Source organism: Hippocampus bargibanti, linkage group LG03 (genome assembly GCF_051943395.1).
Source record: "Hippocampus bargibanti isolate YZ-2025 linkage group LG03, ASM5194339v1, whole genome shotgun sequence".
NCBI lineage: Eukaryota > Metazoa > Chordata > Actinopteri > Syngnathiformes > Syngnathidae > Hippocampus > Hippocampus bargibanti.
In genome coordinates, this window is record NC_142736.1 from 28,407,190 (window position 1) to 28,425,887 (window position 18,698).

The 18,698-nt window shown below is 40.3% G+C and overlaps 2 protein-coding genes across 4 annotated transcripts in view; one reads left to right on the forward strand and one right to left on the reverse strand.

The window, feature by feature from the left end:
- Positions 1-14,001, reverse strand: part of rec114 (REC114 meiotic recombination protein) — a 145,854-nt gene extending 131,853 nt beyond the window's left edge. For both annotated transcript variants that reach the window (XM_088992952.1, XM_088992951.1), the window contains exon 1: positions 13,664-14,001. In XM_088992952.1, the coding sequence (XP_088849078.1) occupies positions 13,664-13,698 (35 nt within the window). In that variant the 5' untranslated portion in view covers positions 13,699-14,001. The remainder of the gene's footprint in view (positions 1-13,663) is intronic.
- On the forward strand, positions 13,206-17,947 carry LOC148900899 (trans-1,2-dihydrobenzene-1,2-diol dehydrogenase-like). Of its 2 annotated transcripts, XM_088992950.1 has the most exons (8): positions 13,206-13,359; positions 14,010-14,121; positions 14,210-14,373; positions 14,457-14,537; positions 14,640-14,709; positions 15,976-16,100; positions 16,272-16,422; positions 17,656-17,947. In XM_088992950.1, exons 1-8 carry the CDS (start codon positions 13,270-13,272, stop codon positions 17,763-17,765), a joined length of 903 nt encoding a protein of 300 aa, XP_088849076.1. In that variant the 5' UTR covers positions 13,206-13,269; the 3' UTR covers positions 17,766-17,947. The 2 variants fall into 2 exon arrangements, with proteins under 2 accessions (XP_088849076.1, XP_088849075.1); XM_088992949.1 differs by having other exon boundaries at positions 13,207-13,359; positions 14,457-14,709; positions 17,656-17,946.
- The last annotated feature ends 751 nt before the right edge of the window (positions 17,948-18,698 follow it).

The following is an 18,698-nucleotide window of genomic DNA, read 5'->3' on the forward strand; positions in this document are numbered from 1 at the left end:
TTGGTGTTATAAATGGCATAGAAGCCGAACTTGCTGCTTATTTCTTGGTTATGTGTTACAGGACGCACTCAAATGGATGAACCGCTGATCTTGGCGCAATTGTATTGATCCCTCAACTCATTGTGTGACCATTAGGATACAATTTTGCTCTCTGTATTTGGCGACATGAAAAAAAATATAACTCGGAATATGAACAACAGACAAGTCAATAAATGTGGGTAAAGGGCTGAGACGTTCCCTCCATGATGTAAGTTGTCAAATGCAAGACTATTGATCTTATTTGATTTCAATTCCAAATTAACTCATTCACTGCCAGGTGTGCAAAAATGTGTCCACTCCAGTGCCAGGGTTTTTGTCATAGTCACTTGAATTAAAGAATATTTCATAACTTTGCTGCTGTGAAATGTAAATTTCTCCACTGCAAGACAAATAAAGGTACAACCAATCCAATTAATCTAATATTACATTTTAGGACTACAAAACATTCAATATGGCATTAGAAACCTTAGACTCTCATCTTTCATCAAAAAAAGAGTTCTAAAGAGTCCTAAATTATATGGGTCTGGAGTTATATGAGCTTGAAATGAGGGTGGTTGTCCAAAATACAATGCAATACATCCAGATTGATTTTTATAGCACTTTAACAACAGCTGAAGCTGTAACAAAGCGCTAACATGGAAAAAGAACATTCTGCCCTCTTGCGAGAAAGAAAAAAACATTACCAGAGGCCATGACCAGCGCTTTATCAGCACCCAAGCATGAAAAAAAAAAAAAAAAAAAAAACGAACAAATTCGGTAATGGCGCTCTGCGTCATATTTTCAATTCCCGAATACATTTGTGAACGGCAGCTCGATGAAGTACTGACACTGTCAAAACATTGGTTTAAAAAAATATACCAACACATATTTTCTTATCACCTTATCCAGTCAAAAAACAGCACGGCCATTAAAGCAGACAACACAGTTGGCTGCGTTTCCTCCTGGTTAATTGCCTGATAGGCTTTGTGATATTTTTATCAGCCATTCGTGTGGCAGCGAGTGGCTGAGAGTGGAGACGTGGCTGTGAGTGGATTGTGTGTGTCTTTATGTGTCACGCCTCAGTACGCTTTTGACGGGAGAGCTGCCTGTTTGCTGCAGGAAAACCGCCACTTCTGTGCACCTGCATATCCAACCGCGTGACCTGGCCTCGCAGCCCTGATATCGGTCAGAACTTCCACAGTGAACTGCAGCCTTCTTCATCATCATCACCCTCATCTTTGATATGCAATCCTCAACAAATTAGAATTTTGTTGGAATTCATGATAGATTACAGAGGCTGCGGATTGTTGGAGAACCAGGAAATGAAATATGTGCTGTGTTTTTAGGACAGTGATAGGTCACTGCACTCACATACACATAAACGTAAAAAGTATCAAGAAAAAAAGTGTGATAAATTTATAAATGACTAAACCCTAACCCTGATTCTTACCATGAAACCAACTCAATACTCCACAAACCGTGAACAGACACCATTTTTTTGTTTGCTAACATCAGAAAAACGTTTTATAGCATCTAAAATACCCAAAATACACACAGGCTAATATTTTTAGTCAAATGCAAAACATCAATAAAAATGAGTTAGTGTCCCAAAACTCCTTCAAAATGATCTCGGAGAAGACAAATTTCAGAAGGTCTCGCCCCCTTGTTCATGAGGTCACGCCAGGACGTCTTGCCTTGCTCTAGAATCAAAACAATGGCTTCAGATTCGGAGAAGATGCTTTCTTGTTACTCATCCAGTTATGAATATGATTCAAATAGTTCTGAAGAGGAAAGCATAAATGTTTGCAATCGATTAAAGAAGTCCTCCCGTATCAATTCGAGCCGTCAGGACTCCAATGTAGCGTCCAGGAAAATGCACAAGATGGCGCCCAAGCTCCGTTGAAAATTGGCTGATTTGTCTGCTGGGAATTTTGTATCAAATAGTATCAAATAGTAGTCTTGGTGCAACACACATCGATTCACCATAGTGTTATTTATGTGTTTTCCTTCTAATTTCGCCATCAAAACGGATCAACACGTTTTCAGACCAAACAAAGTAACCAAAATGCATTGTGTGTGTCGCTTTCTCGGTTAGGGGCGTTCCTGACGTGACGTCATGTCAGGCATCGTCATCAACTCGAAAATAAGACTTCCTGAATATTCAGCGAGAGTCTTAAAAAGTAAAATATAGTTATATGCTGTGAAATCTTTGTAAAATACGCTCAGTAGAAGTGGTTTGACGTGATTTTACAAATTATAGACACAACTTGTCCGTTAACCTATTAACCAAGCATGTTCAAAGTCCGGCCTGGGTGCCAAATGTGGCCCATTGTCAATTTTTATCCGGCCTGCAGCCTCTGTCATAAAATCAATAATGTCTGGCCCGCATGTAGTACTAATACAATGGGCAATAGCGCTGTTATCTGCGTGTGCTAAGGCTCAATTAGGAACATCAAATTAGTATATAAGTAATTGACGGAATGAGCGCTCCAATTTTCTAAAATGGCAACAATCAACTTTCAAATGAACCAAAACTTATCATAGCTGAAATTAAAATACAAAAGCAAATGTGAAACACAGAACGGCTCTCTCAAATTTATTGAAATTAATTGCGGTTATATGTGAAGAACATCCACCAAGGTTGCCCCCCCCCCCCCTACATTTTAAACTCATTCAACGCCAGGCGATGTTTAAAAATGTGTCCATTCCAGTGCCAGGCTTTTTGTCATTGTCAATCAAACGCACAGAATATTGAGTTTTCGGACTACATGAACATTTAATGCAGAATAAGAAACCTTAGACTCTCTTCTTTCATCAGAAAAAAAAAAGAGTTAATTCCTAAATTATGTGGGTCTAGAGTTATATGAGCTTGAAATGAGGGCTGTCCAAAATACAGGACAATGCAATACATACATATTGGTTTATGTCACGCTTTAACAACAGCTAAAGCTGGAACAAAGCGCTAACATGGAAAATAAGGAAATGCTGCCCCCTTGTGGAAGGGAAAATATTGCCAGACATTGCCTACAACCCGAACAAATTCGGGAATGGCGATCTACGTCATATTTTCAACTCCCGAATAAATTTGGGAATGGGCGTGAATGAGTAAAACACACTAAATCTCAAATCTGACCCCCTTTGCAAAACATTCAAACACCCCTTTACTAACCCCTTAATCCACACTACAGATACTGAAACCCGAATGCTGCTTCTTCTCAAAACGCACACAAAGGTGCCAGAGTACATTGAGGGCCTCGCTCTCAGACCTCAAAGGATCCTATCATCCTCCGCGAGCACAATTGTTATCTCGCCTTTCACGTCAACGGCGGCTCCAAGATGGACTCGGTATCAAGTAATGACAAGGTGGCGCCATCCCAAAGTGAGCGTTCAGATTCATGCGGCAGCTAATGGAGTCTCACGCCAACTGCACTGATGGATGCGATAACTTGTTGAGCACTCAAATGGCAATAAACTGACGTACAAGGCTTTATTTGTTGTTCATTAAAAGCGCCGTTCATGCTCCGTCAAATCGCGGCAGCGTGAAAATACATCTGAGTGAATTTGTAATCATAAAAACACTCATTAATAAAAGGCAGCTCCTTGTATTTTGGCCGTTAGCGAGAGCAACAAATCATTAGCTTTTATGAATACAAATTACGAGTTGCCCCGACAAGACTTTGCAAGTGTTGCATCAGAACAAAAAAAAAGAGCTTTTTCATCGCAGACATAAAGATGAGGTCGTCAGTGGGCTGCTTAGGGATAAAAATGCAAACTGTTTGCTACTTAAATGTTTTTGCCTTTTTTTTAACGTCAGGCTATGATGCTAATCTGTAATTAAAAAGGATCCTTCAACTAGACAGACGCTACTCATTGGTGATTTGGGGAACATTTCCAAATGAAACTAAAATACATTATAGCTTTTACAAGTGAAAGGATTTTAACCTGCTCCAACTTTGGAATTCACCGTTCAGTCGAGTGTGGAACGAGCTGGCACTTTTATGACACTTGACAGAGGAAATGATGTGCAACACTAAAAAAAATAATGGTGCATGGAACTTACTTAATGGACAACTGACACCACTTTTTTTGTTTCCTAACGGACATCAGAAAAACGTCTAAAATACCCAAAACATGCAGGCTGATATTTTTAGTCAAATGCAAAACACCAATAAACATGAGTTAAAGTGTCTAAAAACTACTTCAAATTGAAACCGGAAGTGGCCAGTTTCAGAAGGTGCCGCCCCCTTTTTCGTGGTGTGACGCCAAGACGTCTTGCCTTGCTCGAGAATCAAAACAATGGCTTCAGATTCGGAGAGAATGCTTTCTTGTTACTCATCCAGTTATGAATTAGATTCAAATAGTTCTGAAGAGGAAAGCATACATGTTTGTAATCGATTAAAGAAGTTATTCCGTGTCATTTTGAGGTATCCGTGACGTGAGTACTCGTCACCAACTAAAAAACAAGACTTCCGGAATATTCAGCGCAAGTCTTAAAATGTAAAATATAGCTATATGCGGTGGAATCTTTGTAAAATACGCTCAGCAGAAGTCATTTGAAGCCATTTTACAAATTATGGACACAACTTGTCCGGAGACGTCGGTTGTCATTTAACTATGTTTTGTTGTTGTGGTTATATAAAATAAAATCATCAGGATTGAGATACACATTTTGAGGATATACTGCACATTTTCTTTAAAAAAATGAACTATTGAGATTATTTTATTGTGTGCAACCACCTGACAAAATAAAATAAATTCAAATTATTTCAATGCAGCCATTAATACAGTATGGTTTATTTTGTGTTTTTTTTTTTTTTTTTTTGGGGGGGGGGGGGTCAAAAGGGAGGTTCACTTGGACAAAAGTCCAATAAAAAAACACTGCCTTATTTGAGTGTACAATTAATCTTTTATTTTATTATTTATGATTTTATTTAAGGTTTTTTATTTTTATTCTGTGACTGTAAAGTGTCCTTGATGTGTTTAAAAGGCGCTTATAAATAACATTACAGTGATACCTCGGCTTACAAATGCTTTACGAATGTTTTATGGGGACCTGGGAACGGATTATTCTCATTTTAATGGTTTCTTATGGGAAATAAATGTTTGGCAGACGAATTTTTCGCCTTACACACACTTTCTGGGAACCAATTAAGTTCATAAACGGAGGTATCACTGTGTTTGTTAATGTTGATGTTGCTGTTGGTGTAATTAATGTGATACATGTCATCAATCATGCAATTTTATTTAAAAGAAAATTTACTATATCCGGTTCAACAAATACATTTGTATTTTGTTGGACAAAATTCTTTGGCAAAATTGACAACAGGTGTTTGATCCATTACAGCACAGATACGTTTCTAAGGCTCACCACTTCAACCCTTTCCATGACTGTTTTGCAACTCGTTAATGACACAATGTCACACTCCAAGAACAGTGGACGCTCTCAATTATTCTAAATCAGAACCGATTAAAGGCAGAGTCGCTTCTTGGAAGGAATTGTATTTCCGTTCTGCTTCAGTTTCATTCTAGCATCCAGCTACGATGGCTCATGGGGACCTGATCATTCAGACACATCATTCAGTGGCCAATATGGAATTGGGGTAACATGGAATGAGATAATGAAGAGTGATAACTCCATGTCAGGCGTGTGCCTTCCTTCCATTCATCCTCCTTCCCATCATCAGCACAGACACCGGGCTCAGATGAAGGGGCTTCAGCTAAGTAAGCTCCCGTCCAGTCCGCTCTTGCTCCACAGATCAGCCTCCCAGTGTGTGCATGCTGCAGATAGAGATAGTGACTCTCAAAGAGGGCTGCGCGGTGCCACAATGGTGGGCAGCTAAAAAGACTCGCTCAATCCTCAATCACACTTTTACTCACGGAGGAAAAAAAAATCATGGCACGTTGTATCATTGGAAATAAATGACTGAAACGCCGGACTCTTCTCCTGCGGTGACCTTAAAATGAAGGAGTTGCTCCCAATGCTGCTGCAATGCCCACCCCCCCCTTGCCTCAAAATAAATAAATAAATACAAAGTGTGCCTCCCGTGACAGCTGGGAAGGAGTGGGGAAGGACCTTCCACATGTCGGCATTAATCAAAGTGAGATTAGACCGCCTCTCTACGGTCCTTTTTATTTCACATTAACATCAAATACGCTGATGAAATACAGAGCTGTTAAACGGTAACTTGGTGAGCTACAGTACATCTGTGACTATCTGTGGAATCACATTTAAAGGACAACCGACGTCTCCGGACGAGTTGTGTCCATAATTTGTAAAATGGCTTCAAATGACTTCTACTGAGCGTATTTTAATAAGATTCCACCGTATATAGCTATATTTTACGTTTTAAGACTCTCGCTGAATATTTAGGAAGTCTTGTTTTTGAGTTGGTGACGAGTCCGTACGTGACGTCACTGAGCGAAAAAAAAAAAGACGCATTATAGCGGTCCATCCATCACGTCAATGTATTTTGCTGTACTTGTTTGGTCTGGGGACCTCGCATTGCACCCAAGAGCCACCAGAGGAGGGCGTCCAAGCTCCATGGAGGGAATTTGTCAGCCTGTGGAAACGGGCTGATTCATTCCTCACGGGAGCTGGTCGCCATTTTTTCTGCCTCTTCTGGGACGATACATTGCAGTTCAGATGCCTCAAAATGACACGGAAGGACTTCTTTAATCGATTGCAAACAAGTATGCTTTCCTCTCCAGAACTATTTGAATCATATTCATAACTGGATGTGTAGCAAGAAAGTATATTCTCCGAATCTGAAGCCATTGTTTTGATTCTCCATGTCACGAACTGGCGGCGGGACTTTCTGAAAATGGCCAATTTGCAGCTCAATTTTTTGCAGTATTTGGACATTTTGAGTCATTTTTATTGGTGTTTTGCATTTGAATAAAAATATCATACTGTGTGTTTTGGGTATTTTAGATGCTTTTAGACGTTTTTCTGATGTCAATTAAGAAACAAAAAAGTGACGTCGGTTGTCTTTCAAAGGAAGTGTGTGAAAAATATCAATAAATAATACTCTTATTGCAAGCACACCTGAATATATTGGATTTTCAAATAACATAGTCAAGGACAGGGAGGGTGAACGCAAATAGTTTAGCGGTTCTGGGGAAACACCTGGTATATTATGTATTCGTCCATATTTAGCGTGATGCGAACAGGGATTCTGATTTCGCTGAGCTAGACAAACGCACACTAAGGTGAGGTCACTCGCTAGTGCGATTTACACACAATTAGTCAAGGCAGGCTTGATGCTAATTACGGCGCAACAGCTAGCAAGCTACATGCTGGGCGAAGTGGCATTGAGGATGAAAAGTAGTATACATTATAGAATGTATTTTTATTTTTTACTATTTTTATCCAGATTATTTCAATACTTTCATAAAATAGTTGTGAGTTTTGAGCATTTAATATTTATTTGGTTTTTATCGAGCTAGATTTAAAGGACAACCGATGCGTCTGGACAAGTTGTGTCCATAATTTGTAAAATCACTTCAAATGACTTCTACTGAGCACATTTTACAAAGATTCCACCGCATATAGCTATATTTTACGTTTTAAGACTTGCGCTGAATATTCAAGAAGTCTTGTTTTCGAGTTGATGACAATGCCTGAGATGATGTCACGTCAGGAACGCCCCTGACCGAGAAAGTGACATACAATGCATTCCGGGTACTTTGTTTGGGGTGAAAACATCGTGTTGATCTGTCTTGATGGCAAAATTAGAAGGAAACATACATAACGCGATGGTGAATCGTTGTGTGTCGCACCAACACTAAAAGTGGACACAAATTCTCAGCAGACAAATCAGCCCATTTCCAAAGGCGCCATCTTGTGCATTTTCTGGGAGCTACATTGGAGTTCAGACGGCTCAAATTGATACGGAAGGACTTCTTTAATCGATTGCAAACATTTATGCTTTCCTCTTCAGAACTATGTATATCATATTACTAACTGGATGAGGAACAAGAAAGCATATTCTCCGAATCTGAACTCTCTGAAGCCATTGCTGAGTCCATGAAATGTCATTCAAATGCGCCCCTGTGGAGAAGATGCATGTATTCTTAATTAAAAAACTAAATAAATACGGGATACGTGATATTGGTGGCAGGCTACCGCCCTGGACGTTGGATTAATTGGAATTCCGACTGCAGATGGATCAGATGAAAGTCAGGGTCTGATCGGGTTATACGCCTCTTCACAAGATGTGCGTCGACTCAAGAAAAGTGGGGAAAGGCTGTCTGCCACAGAGTTTCAAATTGGGGGGTCTCTATGGGGGTCTCCTGCCACCTGAGCCTGTTAGCTGGTGGCAGACAACTGACTGGTCGCTTCACACCAATTTAAAACCTGGTTGCCGTGTCAATTTCTTGCTCACACCAAGCATCTCTTTTTCCCCAATACCTGTGATGATGTCATGACGTGGCCCCGATTATACCATATACAATATATACCATATACATATATATATATACATATATATATATATATATATATATACACATAGATATACATATATATATATATATATATACATAGATATACATATACATATATATACACACATACATATATATACACATACACATTATATATATATATATATATATATATATATATATATATATATATATACACACACACACACACACACACATATACATACATATACATATACACACATACACACATACATATACACATACACATATACATACACATATACACATATATATACACACACACACATACATACATACATACATACATACATACATACATACATACATGTATATAAATCACTCATATCACTTCTTTTTTTAAGTTTTCTCATCAACTGCTGAATATCTTTGGTCCAAAACGAATTATTCCAAAAATCATCATGTACATAATTTACATAATTTCAAATGATTTTTTTTCAACAAGATTTTATGTTGTTGAACTTGTTTTAATGCTGTTTTTTTAACCCTTTAAAAATTCTTACAGAGTTGAGAAACAATTTGCATGAATGACCAAATTTTGGTGAAAATCTTTTATGTCTTCAAAATGTACAAACACATCAGGACAATACTGTACATTTCAGATGATTTATAAAACAGTGCCCCCCTATGACGGCATTTGGTGGTATGTTTACTACAGAAGAATGTACCCGTAATACTGTATTTAGCTCAAGGGCAACTGAGCTCAGTTGATGGTGCCTTTTGTTCACTTTCTGCCTCAGCTTTCCTAACCCTGCTCAACCCTGCTTGATACAACAGTGTAATTATTTGCTTCTTTGATCAAACAGAACCTTGGATTGACCTGAGCTGGCTTTGTGCAACATTTAACTGTGCAACCCCCCCCCCCCAAACCTCCTCACCCTCACTAGTGTGTCACTTTTTACATATACAAAATCATGTAATCAAATAAGATAACTCATCAGCATGTGTTTTGGAGAGGAAAGTGACAAAAGCATGGCCTCTCCAGCGTATAAACACAGGTTCTGCGCGCCAAGGTCACACCGAAACTGTAGCAAGGCTACGTCGGCCTTCAACATGGCGACCCGATAGGGCTTTGCCATACCGGGAAGATCAGTCAAGACTGCCTCTGAGGACACATCTATCTCAGGATCACCGGTTTTACAAAACCAAAAGCTCACTGCATCCTCACTCACCTTATACGACCTAACATTTGTCTCAATAATTGAGGAGTTTGGAGCAGACGCAAGACTTTACCAAGAGCCACGGTGTCCTTGAGCTCTACGGTAGCTACGGAAAGCTGGCCAACAACCCAAAAGTTGGTGAGTGGTGCAAATGGCGAACAGTTTTCGAGCGAGGACGGTTTACAGTTGAGAATGTTAGGAGTGATTTGAATGGTCGACTCAAATGTGATGTAACGTCAGTCTGGAACCGCCGTGTGCAGTACGTGGACAATGCAATGCTTTCTTTGGTGCTTATGAGAGACAAATGTAAGTTTCTTACGATGACCTATACAAATATTATGCATCATGTAATCGTTGGCATTAACGGATAATTCAACTCAATTCCCAGACATTTCCTGTTAAAACAGACAATGAAAAAGATGCAGCACGGTACTCATGCCACTGCAGATTGGACCTCGTCTTCCTAAACGCTGGCAAGAATGATCTGTGTGAGGAACCCATTGCCATGAGCTTTGGTCAGGTCAAAGACCTTGTGAACGCTGCCAGGAAAAAAAAAAACAGATCTTCTGGATGGCAGTTTGTGGGCAAAGGGTTATTGTGGGAACATTATCGATTGCTCATCATTCATGACGTGTTTTGGACTGTCACTTGACTAGTCTACCCTTTCTCTGAAGCGGTTTATCACAGTTAGGGTCGGTCGCAGGAGGATTGGGAGTCTATTTCAGCTGTCATTGGGCAAGAGACAGGGTACACCCTGGACTGTATGCCAAACAATTGCAGCCTTGTCTAAGTGTAAAGTGTATTTTCCTCATTTCACACCATAGGCCTTTATCTTTAATCAAGTGTTAGCTGCAAAACTACCTTTACTCTGTACACATTAAAGTTCGGCTGTAATCCCCTTTAACACTAACCTCTTATCTCCATAATCCGAGCCCATTGGGTATATAGGCACATTTTCATTGCGTAATAAACACAATATGAGGCGTTCTCAATAGGACTGCTGTGGCGAACATTTGATATATAAAACACACGGTTTAGCCAGAGAAACCTTGTAAACAAGTAGATATTTTTCTCAATCTGACGGCATCCTTCCACACTTTATTATTGCGCATTTTTCGGTTACCACTGGAATCAACTACACCTCCCGGCCCCAACAACCAAGATCAACATTCGATGCTCAGTGGAGACGCCCTCCTGGACATCAACATGTACTGCCTGTGTTTTTTTTTCCTGGTGATGCTCAATGGCGAGAGTCTGGATTCCATCCAGGCAACAGGGCTTTTGCAAGACTCGGGTAGGAGCAAGAAATTTGGGATTAGGGTCATTAACCACCTACTGTAATTCAATGACTAAAAGCTCCTTGTCTCATGCTCAACAAACTCCTCCATGAGTTACAGAGGAGGAAAGAGTACTCAGATACGATATAAAATAACAAATAGGACAATACATAGGTAAAGTAAAATTCTTGTCAAAGTGGAAGTAAGATTGGACTTCTGGAATTTACTGGCATTGTGAACAGTTACAGAAATGTTCAATCAACTCATGATAACTCAAAAAATACAGTACTTGTTTGTGATTTTACAGGTTAAATTTCAAGTTGCTGAAACTAAAGTCACTGATGAGTGACATTGAGATAAACCGCTTATGGTTTTTGGCCGACAATCAACTCAAGCTAGGACTCTTTCTTGTACTTGACGTTGTCAAACAATTCTGTTAAGAACAAAGAACAAAACAAAACAATACATTTAGAATCCAAATGATCGTTCTTGGCCAACTATGTAAAACTAAGGTATTTTTCAATTGTCGTATAGGCTACACTCGTATTTAAATTACAAACAACTATGCTAAACAAACAAAAGCAATCATTGGTGCAAAGATAATCATTTTACCATTTTTAAGTAACCAGAAACTTTGAATAAGTGAATTAATGACAATGTATAAGTCACGCAATCAACCCAGCAGGTGTGAGTAGCAAATGTAGGCTTGTGTACAGCGCTAATGATATCTTGGCATTACTAGTGCTGTCATTTTATTGACGCTGGGCAGCAATCCCTGTGACTATTCATCACAATTACCCACTTTTATAATTGTGTGCATATTATAAATGGCCATGTTTGAGAATCGAGTTCGTGTACAGTGAGAGGAGCGTATCTTCAGAATCGGTTAGGGGTACTACGCCAAACCCTCTGTCGTTGACTTAGCTTCGATTTGCATGTTTTTTTTCTAATTTTGTGTGATCATCTGGAGAAATTGAAAAGTAAAACGTGTATGGACAAAGGAGTCGATAATGCGGAAATAATTTCAAACAGAGGTAAAATTATAAATAGAACAATTAAAAAGGGTGGATAACGGATACATCGAATATAGTACCCCAATGAATTGCAACCCCCGAAATTAGGCTAACCAAGGGAGGAATTCTTCATATGGAAAAGCCCAGTTATCTTTTAAAATGTCAGTTTAATCCAAATCCCTCCCCCGGCAAGAATAGTAATACGGCGGACTGACAGGTAATGTGGACCTGCTCGTCTCGCAGCCAGATAACCTTCCACAGAAGACTGTCACATTAAAACTATGATTTGCTTATCTTTTGCCAGCCGTCACGTTCCACCATTTAATCATCTACTAATGATGAAGGTGTGAAATCAGATTCATTCTGTCATCTTTTCTGCAAGTTTAGAGCTCATTTCACTTCTAATAGAAATGTGTTTGCTCAGTGTTCCATGAGCCAAATGCTAACTAGCCATATCCACGATTAGCATTTTATTCCTCACAGGGAGCTGGCGAGTCTTTGGTTGTGCTGATGAAAGGGAATTCACATGTAACCCCTACTTTAAGGCTTTTTTTCACTTCTTTTTTTTCAGGGTTCACAACTACTTTGGGAGTATAATGATTATTTTTAACTATGTATTAATCAGCACGAATTCTTTTATTGTTAATAACTTTCTGAAACATGTTTATTTTTTTCCTTTTGCGAGTCAAATTAAATCAATTTCTACAAATTTTAAATTGCTCCCACACTTTAAAAAAAAACATACTTTGGGATTGTAATGATACTATCTATCCATCCATCTATCTCTCCATGGATGGATGGATGGATAGAATCATAATCCCAAAGTATGTTTTAAAGGTGCGGGAGTAATTTAAAATTTGTGTAAATTGATTTCATTGGACTAGCAAAAGGAAAAAAATAAACACATTTCAAAAAGTTATTAAAAATAAAAGAATTCATTCATATGGATGAATAGTTAAAAATCATCATTATACTCCCAATGTATGTTTTCAAGGTGCAGGAGTATTTTAAAATGTAAATTGAATTCATTTGATTAGCAAAGGGGCAAAGAACAAACAAAGTACTAAAAGTTATTAAAAAGAAAATTATTCATGCTATTCAATAAACTAATAAAAAATGCATAGCCATAACTGCACACAGTCCTTCTTGTTTTCTCGTGCAGTGGGTACACAAAAAACGAAGGACTAAACAAGGAAATACAGTATACACAGTACATGTATAGTACACTCGTGAGCGGTCATACGTTAAGCTTTGTCTCCACCTATCGGCAAAGCATTGCCGTTGCAACAAGATCAACTCTCGGCACTTCCTAACATGGCAACCAAATGGGGAATTTGTGGTGCAGGCAAGATCAGCCACGACTTCACGGTGGCCCTGAAAACACTTTCACCTGAAGATCACCAGGTATCAGCACATAAACTGGGAGCGAATCCTTCACCCCAATCAATAAATGTTTACTCCACGTTTCGATTGCTTAATCCAACGATTCCGTTTAGCGTTTGCTCAGGGCGTCCGACCAGAACAAAGTTCAACAAGCGTTCACGTTTGTACAATACCACTTTCTCGCTTTTTTGTAATTAGTTATTTAGGCTCCAAAGTGCACATTAATGACTTGGATGCCTCTTCCATAATGTGCATTTTTACTAGTCAAATGTTTAAATTGCTGAATGGAATCATGTAAATACTGTAAAGTGCGCACGTTACTCACCAGGAAAGTAGAGCTTTTGTAGTACACGGGAACATTTATTTTCAGCCCTTTTCAAGTATTTGAGGATTTAGTATTTCATGTTTGTTCAAGCGCTTCTCCTCATTAAGGCTCCAGGAATCAGCTGAGATTGGGTGAGAGGCGGGGCACCCATGATTCCTATGAAGGATCGTGGGCTGTACTGGGGCCCATTTCTTCTGTTTTTGGGCAGTAGGAACGCAGGGAGGCCAGAATGAAAAACAAACCCTTGTCTTCATCTAACCCAAGTTGAAACAGCGCTTTTTTGGAGGTGTAAATATTCCTCTAAATTGAAATAAATTCATTGACGTATCAAATTGTGTTTGAACAGGTTGTAGCTGTGGCTGCTCGCAACTTGGATAGCGCACAGGAGTTTGGCAAAAAGCACAACATCCGTGCAGCCTATGGCAGCTACGTGGAACTGGCCCAAGATCCAAATATCGGTCAGTTTACATCCAGGGTCAAATGTGGACACAGTCGATTGATCGTCTACCTAAAATAAATAATTAACCACTCGATGTCTGGTTCTAGATGTCGTGTACATCGGTGTGATTCACCCGTATCATCTGAAGAGCTGTTTGCTCTTTCTGGACGCCAAAAAAGATGTTTTATGTGAGAAGCCTTTGGCCATGAATGCAAAAGAGGTGAAGGAGATCCTGGACTCAGCCAAGAGGAACAATGTTTTCCTCATGGAGGTGATTTGCGCTTTCAGACAAAAGAAATTTTAGAGTTGATGGCAAGTACAAATCCAATTGAATTGAAAATTTGTCTGTTAAAGGCCGTCTGGACTCGATTTTTCCCAGCCTCCGTAGAGATCCGACGGCTGCTCGCTCAAGGGGAGCTTGGCGAGGTGAAGATGGTAAGGGCCGAATTTGGTCAGTCCCTCATGCATTTGCCCAGATCAATGGACAAGAATCTCGGCGCTGGAACACTACTGGACCTTGGGATCTATCCACTGCAGTTCTCCATTATGGTGTATGGAGGGGAAAAGCCAGAGAGCATCAAGGCCGCGGGGGTCTGTACAGAGACTGGTATGTGGGACGGTGTCCGTCTATCCACCCATTCAACCCAAACCCCATCCATCTATCCAAATCCAGCCATCCATCCATTCAGCCCAAACCCCATCCATCCACCCAAAACCCACCCTAATAAGCCAATCCTTCCATCCACCAAACCATACCCTAACCCACCTATCCACCCAACACGCCCAAACCCCACCCTAACCCACCCATCCACCTACCCACCTTAACCCCACCCTAATACATCCATCCATCCACCTTACCCACCCTATTCATCCATCCACCCCACCCCATTAAACCCCACCCTAACCCACCCATCCATCCACTCAAGCAACCAACCAACTCACCCCATAACCTGCCCAAACTCCACCCTAAGCCACCATCCACCTACCCACCTTAACTCCACCCTAATGCATCCATCCATCCATCCACCTTACCCACTCTAATCAATCATCCACCCCACCCCGCCAAACCCCACCCTAACCCACCCATCCATCCACTCAACCAACCAACCAACGAATCACCCCATAACCCACCCAAACCCCACCCTAATCCATCCATCCACCTAAACCACCCATTCATATATTCATCCACCCACCAACCTAACCACCCAACTCACCCAAACCCCACCCTCACCCATCCATGCACTCACCCAAACCCCACCCTCACCCACCCAAAACCCACCCTAAATCCATCCATTCATTCATTCATCCACCCAAACCACCTACCCGGACATCTATCCACCCACCCACCCACCTACCAACCCAACCACCCCACTCACCTAAACCCCACCCTCACCCATCCATCCACCCACCTAAAACCCACCCTAAATCCATTCCATTCATTCATCCACCCAACCCATTACCACACACTAAACCACCCATACATCCGATACATCCGTGCATCCATCCAAAGACCCACCCACCCAGGGACAATTTAGTGTTCTATTAACCTGCCATGCATGTTTTTGGACTATGGGAGGAAAGCGGAGTACCCGTAGAAAACCCACGCAGGCACCAGGAGAATATGGAAACTCACACAGTAAGGCCGGAATCCATTCCTGCACCTCTGCACTGTGAGACCGATGTGCTAACCACTCCCCACCATGATGCCTCCTCAATATGTCCCCATATACTGTAAATATATTTTCACAGCCACTACCAGGTGGATCTGATGAGTCACCCTTATTTGAAAGTGTCACAATAAGCCAAAGAAAAATGCATTTATTGGTATTACCAAATCTTAGCGTAGCACAACTTTTTTGGCGTTTGTTCCCAGGAGTGGATGAGACCACCGTGGTCACGCTCAAGTTCTCCAAAAGCCGCATGGCCGTAATCACATGCTCCTCGGGAGTGGAGCTGGACAACGACGCGGTCATCGTGGGCACCAAGGGTACCATCAGGGTAGGTGGACCAGTGAGAGGACTGCACTTTTTCAAACACATCAGAAATGTGGAAAATTTCGTAGTCTTTTTTTGGCACGCTTTTCAAACTGGAATTCCTAGAATTTGGGTTACTGATGGTTCTAACGGAATTTCACCAACAAAAAATCACATTTTGTTATTTGTCATATAGATCCCTGCTCACATGTGGTGTCCCACCTCAGTGGTAGTGAACGGGAAGGAGAGCCTATATCCTGTCCCGGAAACCGACTTCACCCTCAACTTTCTCAACAGTACGGGAATGTGCTACGAAGCAGAGGCAGTGCGACAATGTTTACTTAAAGGTATCGTGACAAACTCCGGGAGCTGTCATTTTGCCTAAAAACATACTTCTCAAATGAACTTTTAGTGAATTTTAACATTGAGGTAGCGCTTGTACTCAAGCTATCAGTCTGTCACTGCATCAAACTAATTTAGTGTCAACAGCTTCACATGAATGACATTAAAATTGTAACCTAAAAAACACTGTACTAATTCTCCACTACAAAGGAGATATTCTGAAACGCAAATAGCGCGAAATAAAAATAAGCTAATCATTTTACTCAATGTGACCAGAATGAACAAATTAGTCAGTTGTTATGTAGACACAACATTTACAGTTTACGGATCTCAGCAGGGAGTCACGTTTTTGGCCTAACACATTTAAAGGACAACCGACATCACTTTTTTGTTTCCTAACTGACATCAGAAAAACGTTTTATAGCATCTAAAATACCCAAAACACGCAGGTTGATATTTGTAGTCAAATGCAAAACACTAATAAAAATGACCAAAGTGTCCAAAACCTGCAAAAAATTGAGCTGCGAATTAGGCATTTTCGGAAAGTCCCGCCCCCAGTTCGTGACGTCACGCCAAGACGACTTGCACGAGAATCAAAGCAATGACTTCAGATTCGGAGAATATGCTTTCTTGTTACACATCCAATTATGAATATGATTCAAATAGTTCTGAAAAGGAAAGTATGAATGTTTGCAATCGATTAAAGAAGGTCTTCTGGGTCATTTTGAGGGATCAAGGCTGATGTGTAGCGTCGCAGAAGATGGCGGCAGAGCTCCATTGGAAATTGATTTATTTTTCAGCTTGGAATTCTTGTCAACGAATATCAAAGAGTTGTCTCGCAGTAACATACAACGATTCACCATTGCGTTATTTATGTGTTTTCCTTCTAATTTCGCCATCAACACGGATCAACACGAAGTTTTCAGACCAAACAAAGAACCGCAAAATGCATTGAGGTATGTCCTTTCTCATTCAGGGGCATTCCTTCAGTGACGTAGGGTGAGGACTCGTCACCAACTCAAAAACAAGACTTCCGGAATATTCAGTTCGAGTCTTAAAATGTAAAATATAGCTATATGCGGTGGAATCTTTGTAAAATACGCTCAGAAGTAATTTGAAGCGATTTTACAAATTATGGACAGAACTTGACCGGAGATGTCGGTTGTCCTTTAAATGTGCACAGTGTGGATATACAATGAATAATAGGAACTATGTGGGGGGTGTTTACTCGACCGCAGGACTGAAAGAGAGTCCCGTGATGTCCCACTCGGACTCTCTCATGCTGGCCGAAGTGGAGGATGAAGTGCGTCGGCAGGTGGGCGTGGTCTACAGTCAAGACTCTGGCTAATGGGTGGGATATGATCATTTAGACATGCATTTTTTTTATTTGTGTATCCAAACATCTTTGCTCCCATTGCACATTTTGTATAATTTGTTTCTAATAAGCACGGTAAAAATGAAAATAATCGAATACATGATTTTTTTTTTATTTGAGAAATAAAGCACTTTGAGAAGACATTCTGGGTTGTCTCTTTTAAAAAGTCATTGCTCAAACATTATTTACTTGAATATTCTTGTCCAGTATTGTTTTGGTTTGGAAAAATGAATAAATCAATGAATGAACGAATGAATGTTTCCCATACGGAAGATTCAGTGCAGTGCAAAAGTGTTCTCACTTACCACATGAAACATTAGGTGGAGGACAGGAAGTGTAACTGTGCCGCACTGTAACTGCAGATGCGCTCAAATGTCAACTGGCTGAGCTTTTTGCTTTTTACAAGTACTAGCCGTCAAACTGGTACCGCTTGAATGTAAATCATATTATTAATATGAACAACAACAAACCAGGGGTGTGATGCAAACACTCCTTTCCTACACTCTTCAAATGACTCTAAAACAGGAAGTTATATTTAATAGCATAGTTTTGCTCTTATGCTTGCCTGTATCTTCAATTGCTCAAAGGAAGACAAACTAACTATTTATTAGCTAGCTAGCTAGTGTTCTATTTGAGTTACTTCCGGATTGACTGAATGCAGTGCTTGTGGCTGCCGCTGCTCACCCACTAAACAAAACATTGGCTGCCGCTGCTCACCCACTTAAAAAAAGCATACTCTGATTGTAAAGTGACCTTGAGAGTTTTGAAAGGCACTGATGAATGAAATGTATTATTTATATTAAACTATACAAGCTGCACCCCCGCTCCCAAATAAAAACACACATCTCATCTTTTGTTTTCACGTTATTAAATGAATACAAGCATGGGCATTGTTCGCACATTGAT